General features: G+C 39.2%; 1 protein-coding gene across 1 annotated transcript; it reads right to left on the bottom strand.

The window, feature by feature from the left end:
- Positions 1 to 4515: 4515 nt before the first annotated feature.
- On the bottom strand, positions 4516 to 5625 carry LOC148942418 (protein CFDP2-like). The gene has a single exon (XM_089103316.1). The coding sequence runs from the start codon at positions 5623 to 5625 to the stop codon at positions 4516 to 4518; it is 1110 nt and encodes a 369-aa protein (XP_088959442.1).
- Between the last annotated feature and the right edge of the window lie 389 nt (positions 5626 to 6014).

The raw sequence follows: 6014 nt of genomic DNA, 5'->3' as shown, positions 1-6014 counted from the left end.
AAAATTGACATAGTCTAAGTATCAGACTGACTAAATTCTACATCAGAATCCTTTTCTCGGATACATAGGATAAAGTATCGGATAAAATTGACAGAATCTAAGTATCAGATTGATTAAATTCTATATCAACATCCATTTGTCAGGTACATGAGAATAAAATTGACAAAATCTAAGTATCAGACTGATTAAATTATATATCAGCATCCCTTTCTCGAGTACATGGGATAAAATTGACAAAATCTAAGTATCAGAGTGAATAATTTAATTTGTATCAACATTTTTTATCATTTCCAAAAATGATAATTTACAAAATCTAATTATTATAGTGAATAATTGTTATTTTAGTATGCTTTGTTTGGTAAATCCAATAAAATATGCAAAGTCGACATAGCTTTATTTCATTTTGTAAGGTTAATTCAGACGAGGTTACGTGCGCGCACGTAACCTCGTCTAAATTAACCTTAAAAAATGAAATAAAGCTATGTCGACTTTGCATATTTTATTCAAAATATCCGACAAAGGATGCTGAAAAAGCATTTATTCAAACTGATATTTAGATTTTGTTAATTATAATTGTTGTAACTGATAAAAGATGTTGATAAAAAATAAATTATTCACTCTGATACTTAGATTTTGTCAATTTTATCACATGTACTCGAGAAAGGGATGCTGATATATAATTTAATCAGTCTGATACTTAGATTTTGTCAATTTTATTCCCATGTACCTGACAAATGGATGTTGATATAGAATTTATTCATTCTGATACCTAGATTTTGTCAATGTTATCCCTTGTACCTGAGAAATGGATGTTGATATAGAATTTAAACACTCTTATACTTAGATTTTGTGAAATTGCTGTAATGTCTGTCTAGGAAGCGACTTCAATCGATAATGAATGTTAATAAAGAATTTGTTCAATTTTTTTTTCATTTTTTTTTATGTATCCGAGAAAAGGATGCTGATATAGAATTTAGTCCCTCTGATACTTATATTTTGTCAATTTTATCCGACATATCCGATAAAGGATGTTGTGAAAACATTTATTCATTCTGAAATTTAGATTTTGTCAATTTTGTTTGATGTATCTGACAAAGGATGTTGATAAAAAGAATTATTCACTCTGACACCTAGATTCTGTCAATTTTATTCGATGTATCTGACAAAAGATGTTGATAAATAAAATTTACTCACTCTAAAACTTAGATTTTGTCAACTTTTTCCTATGTATCCAAGAAATGGATGTTGATATAGAATGTAATCACTCTTATGCTTAGATTTTGTAAAATTGCTGTATTGTCTGTCTAGGAAGCGACTTCAATCGATAATGAATGTTAATAAAGAATTTGTTCAATTTTTTTTCATAATTTCCTGAATTAAATTTCTGTATTGTGTATCCAAGAGGTGAATTCAAGAAAGAGTTTGTTAATTACTTACTTACTTAAAATTTTTTCATAATGACATAATGACATATCCAACAACGGATGTTGATAAAGAATTTATTCATTCTGATACCTAGATTTTGTCAATGTTATCCCATGTAACTGAGAAATGGATGTTGATATAGAATTTAATCAATCTGATACTTAGATTTTGTCAATTTTATCCGATATTTTATCCTATGTATCCAAGAAAAGGATGATGATATAGAATTTACTCACTCTGATACTTAAATTTTTCAATTTTATCCGACATATCCAATAAAAGATGTTGTTATAGCATTTGTTCGTTCTGAAATATATATTTTTGTCAATTTTATTTTATGTATCTGAAAACGAATGTAGATAAAAAAAATCATTCACTCTGACACTTAGATTCTGTCAATTTTATCCGATGTATCTGACAAAAGATGTTGATAAAAAATTTATTCACTCTAACACTTAGATTTTGTCAAATTTTTTCCTATGTATCCGAGAAATGGATGTTGATATAGAATTTAATCACTCTTATGCTTAGATTTTGTGAAATTGCTGTATTGTCAGTCCAGGAAGCAAGTTCAATCGATAATGAATGTTAATAAAGAATTTGTTCAATTTTTTTTCATAATTTCCTGAATTAAATTTCTGTATTGTGTATCCAAGAGGTGAATTCAAGAAAGAGTTTGTTACTTACTTACTTACTTACAATTTTTTCATAATGAAATAATGACATATCCAACAACGGATGTTGATAAAGAATTTATTCATTCCGATACCTAGATTTTGCCAAAGATATCCTATGTGTCTGACAATAGATGTAAGCAAATTCCTTTTCTTACATCTCCGATGTTTTAATAGACATTCTAAACGTTTGATATTCTAGCTTACTCTAAAAATAATGAACACATAACAATGTAATGCATAATATATTTTTAATGAAATAATGCTATGCAGAATATTAATACAAAAATATATAATGATACATTATTAATATCAATGATTAACTTTGGACATTTTCAATCTGTTCCATAAAATAGTTCACCATGTTCTCTCTTGATATTGTAGCTATTGTCTTCTCTTAGTTTTACTTACTTACTTTACTTTCTGCGGGAACCAGACGATGAACTGTCCTGCCCGGCACCAAAGGATCTTGGGATGACTTCCGACGACCACTTGGACCTGTCGGCTGCAGCTTCTTCGGCGATCTTCAGCCAGTATTTGTCCCATCTCCGACCGTGTCTCCTGAATCCTCCCCACGGTTCCAGGTCCTCCTTGAATGTTTGCCACAGGTTCTTCTTTTGTCCTCCTGGTTTACGTTTCCAGGAGGGGGCTGGTTCGCAGACAAGGACGTCTCGACATATCGTGCCTTCGGGACGGCGCAATGCGTGGCCGAGGAGTTTCAGGCGACGTCTTTTAATGATAAGCGATAGCTCTTCTGATTGGCCACAGCGACTCCTTACTTCACTATTGGAAATCCTGTCCCATTTCTTAATGCGGAGGATGTAACGAAGGCAGCGGTGGTCGAACACATCCAAAGTTCTCGCATCTTCAGTCTTGATCGGCCATGTCTCGCAAGCATACAGTAGTACTGCTCGAACAGTTGCACCATAGATTCTAACTTTTGTTTTGGTTGAGATCTCCCGTCTGGTCCATAATGCTTTTTTCAGACTAGTAAAGACTCCCCAGGCTTTTGCTATGCGGGCAGAGATATCCCTTTCAGCTCCGCCATCTGGTGTTATGATAGAGCCAAGATACTTGAATTCCTCAACGCTTTCTATTGGCTCACCGTCGAGGGTAACTTGGCAAGGAGCAGGTTGGTTGAGAGCCAATACTTTAGTCTTTGCGCAGCAGATGACCAGTCCGATGCGCTTTGAGACCTCATAGGTATCGTCGATCATGCCTTGTAAGCTGTCGGCGGTAGTTTCCAGCTCAACAACGTCGTCTGCGAAGTCCAGATCTGTCAGGGGCTGGAGGAAACCAGCTATTTGTCTGAAGACTATTCCGCTGTGGTTTCTCATTGCATTATACATGATCCAGTCTATCGCGTAGTTGAATAATATAGGCGAAAGGGGGCATCCCTGCTTTACCCCAAACTCCACTGGAAACTTAGGGGTGTCATTGCCGGAAACCCGGACGCAAGTCTCAGTGTCCTTATACGCACTTATACGCGGAGTATCTCAATGATCTCCTGTGGCACACCGTCTTCAGCCATAATTCTCCATAGCTCCTCTCTGATGAGAGAGTCGAAGGCAGCTGCAAAGTCAATAAAGGCGATGAGAAGGGGTAGATGAAACCTGCTGTATTGCTGAAGGATGAGGCGAATCGTCAATATCTGTTCTGGACAGCCTCTTCCTGGTCTGAAGCCTGCTTGTTCAGGACGGGTTAACTTGTCACGTGCGTCTTTGAATCGATTCAAAAGAATGACGCAGAAGATCTTCATGGCATGGTCGATCAGGGAGATACCTCTATAGTTTCCGCAAATGGCCTTATCTCCTTTTTTGTATAGCGGAACGAGGACTGATACTTTCCAGTCTTTTGGGAAGGTCTTTGTCGTCCACACCTGGACAAAAAGGTCGGTTAGGCGGCATAGTAGATTTGGTGAGGACTTGAACATTTCAGAAGGGATCCCATCCTCTCCAGGAGTTTTATTGTTTTTCATGCACTTCAGCGCTTTTTGCATGTCCGCAATACTTGGCGAATCAAGGTTTACTGCGTAGGGCTCTCTAGCAGCACTCGAGAAGGCAGGTAGATCGCACGGGACAGGGTTCAGTAGCTCAGAAAAATGCTCTCGCCAGCGTTCCATGCGTCCTTCTTCTGTTCGGATGAGTTTTCCGGACTTATCTTTCAGTGTGTCAACCGTTACAGGAGCTTTTCCAGTCGCTTCTTTCAGTAGTTTGAACATTTTCCTGCTGTTTTGGCTCCTGGACGCTTGTTACAACTCATTAGCCAGATTTGACCAGTACTGTTCTCTGTCCTGTTTCAGTGACTGTTTAACTGCTTTGCGGGCTACTTTTAAGGGTTCTTTTGCACCTCCCACGAGGGGTCGCTTCTTCTCAACTAGTTCTATGGTGTGGTCAGAGATCCAGGCTCGCTGTTTTCATTTCGTTTGGCCAAGCACCTCCTCAGCCACGTCCTGTGTCGCAATTTTTATATGCGCCCATTCTTCATCGACGAGTGAGAGACGATTCAAGGCATCGAACCGGCTGCTTAGCTTTAACTCGAAGTCGGCTTTGATTTCCGGGCATCTTAGTTTCGAAACATCGAAGTGCTTCCCTGCCTTCTGTCGCTTCTGTCTACTCAGGCGGTGACGGACTTTGCAAGTGAGGAGATAGTGGTCGGATCCATTTAAAGATCCTGTGTCTGCTCCTCTGTATACCCGGGCATCTGTGCAGGAGCTCCTCCATCTTTTGCTGACTAAGATGTGGTCAATCTGAGCTGTTGTTACGCCGTCGTTCGAACGCCTTGTTACGAGGTGGAGTCTCTTGTGCTCAAAGAGAGTGTTTGTGCCGCAAAGGTTGTTGTATCTGGCTAGCTGTAAGAGCCTTTCTCCATTGATGCATCTGCTACCAACGCAATGGTGGCCAATAACTGCTGCTGTGTTGGGGTTTACTCTGCCAAGCTGGGCGTTCCAGTCTCCAGCGACAAAGCGCATATCACGCCTTGGTGTCTTGTCGATGATTCTTTGTTGGTCATAATAAAAGGCATCTTTGACCGCGTCACTACTGTCCCTTATCGGAGCGTACACGGCGATTATGGTTATGTGGCTAATGTGGCCTCTCAGTCTGATCCTGGCGATCCTTGGTGACACTGGCTCCCAAGAGGTGACGCATGATGCAGTAGGACCGTCTATTAAGAACCCAACTCCTTGTTGGCCGGAACCATCATTGGGACCCGAGTTATACAACTGGAATGAGTCCGATTCGGAAATGGTCAACTTTTTGGACAGAACATCATTAAGTCTTGTTTCTGACAGACAACAAACGTTGATTTTATACTTTTGCAGCTCCCTTGCAAGGAGCAGTTGCGTGGATTCCAGCTTGCAGCTACGAACATTCCACGCGCCAATATTCAGATGTTTTCTTGATCGTTTTCTTGATCGGGCGGCTTGCATACTTGTCGGGCCAGGCACCACCCTGACCTGGTCCGCGTCGGCTACCACGAACTCCGTAATAGTAGTATCTCTCTGCATTTGATCTTCAATATCCATTGGTGTTTCATGGGAATTTACTTGACCAAAGGCTCCCCAGACCCTTGGCGCCCCGTTGCGTTAGCCATTCTATTTGTCGGACTAGGCTACTAATAGAATGTTACACCACTCCACCGCTGTGAGGTGTAATCAGTAGCATAATCATTATTCCATTTAGAGTCATACACAATTTTTACTGGTGTCTCATCAACAGGCTCAATATGCTTTTTGTCTTTGGTCATTGACTGTTTGATCAATGGCAGTAACGTTTGCTGGTGATTTTTTTTCATCGATTCATCTTTATATTCCATAGCGATATTTTCTGCAATTGTCCTTTTTATTTTTTGGGTACTCTTATTGACCATAATCCCATTATTTTCACAAAGGCAATGCTTGTAATACGTACACAA

This window comes from Artemia sp. Qi Xiang Cuo, chromosome 17, assembly GCF_049724085.1.
Source record: "Artemia sp. Qi Xiang Cuo chromosome 17, ASM4972408v1, whole genome shotgun sequence".
NCBI lineage: Eukaryota > Metazoa > Arthropoda > Branchiopoda > Anostraca > Artemiidae > Artemia > Artemia sp. Qi Xiang Cuo.
The sequence above is the reverse complement of the archived record's forward strand: the minus strand, read 5'-3'. Positions and strand labels throughout refer to the sequence as shown.

What these genes read in the sequence shown, in the direction of transcription:
- LOC148942418 (XM_089103316.1), bottom strand. Translation starts at nt 5,625, where the DNA reads ATGGATATTGAAGATCAAATGCAGAGAGATACTACTATTACGGAGTTC.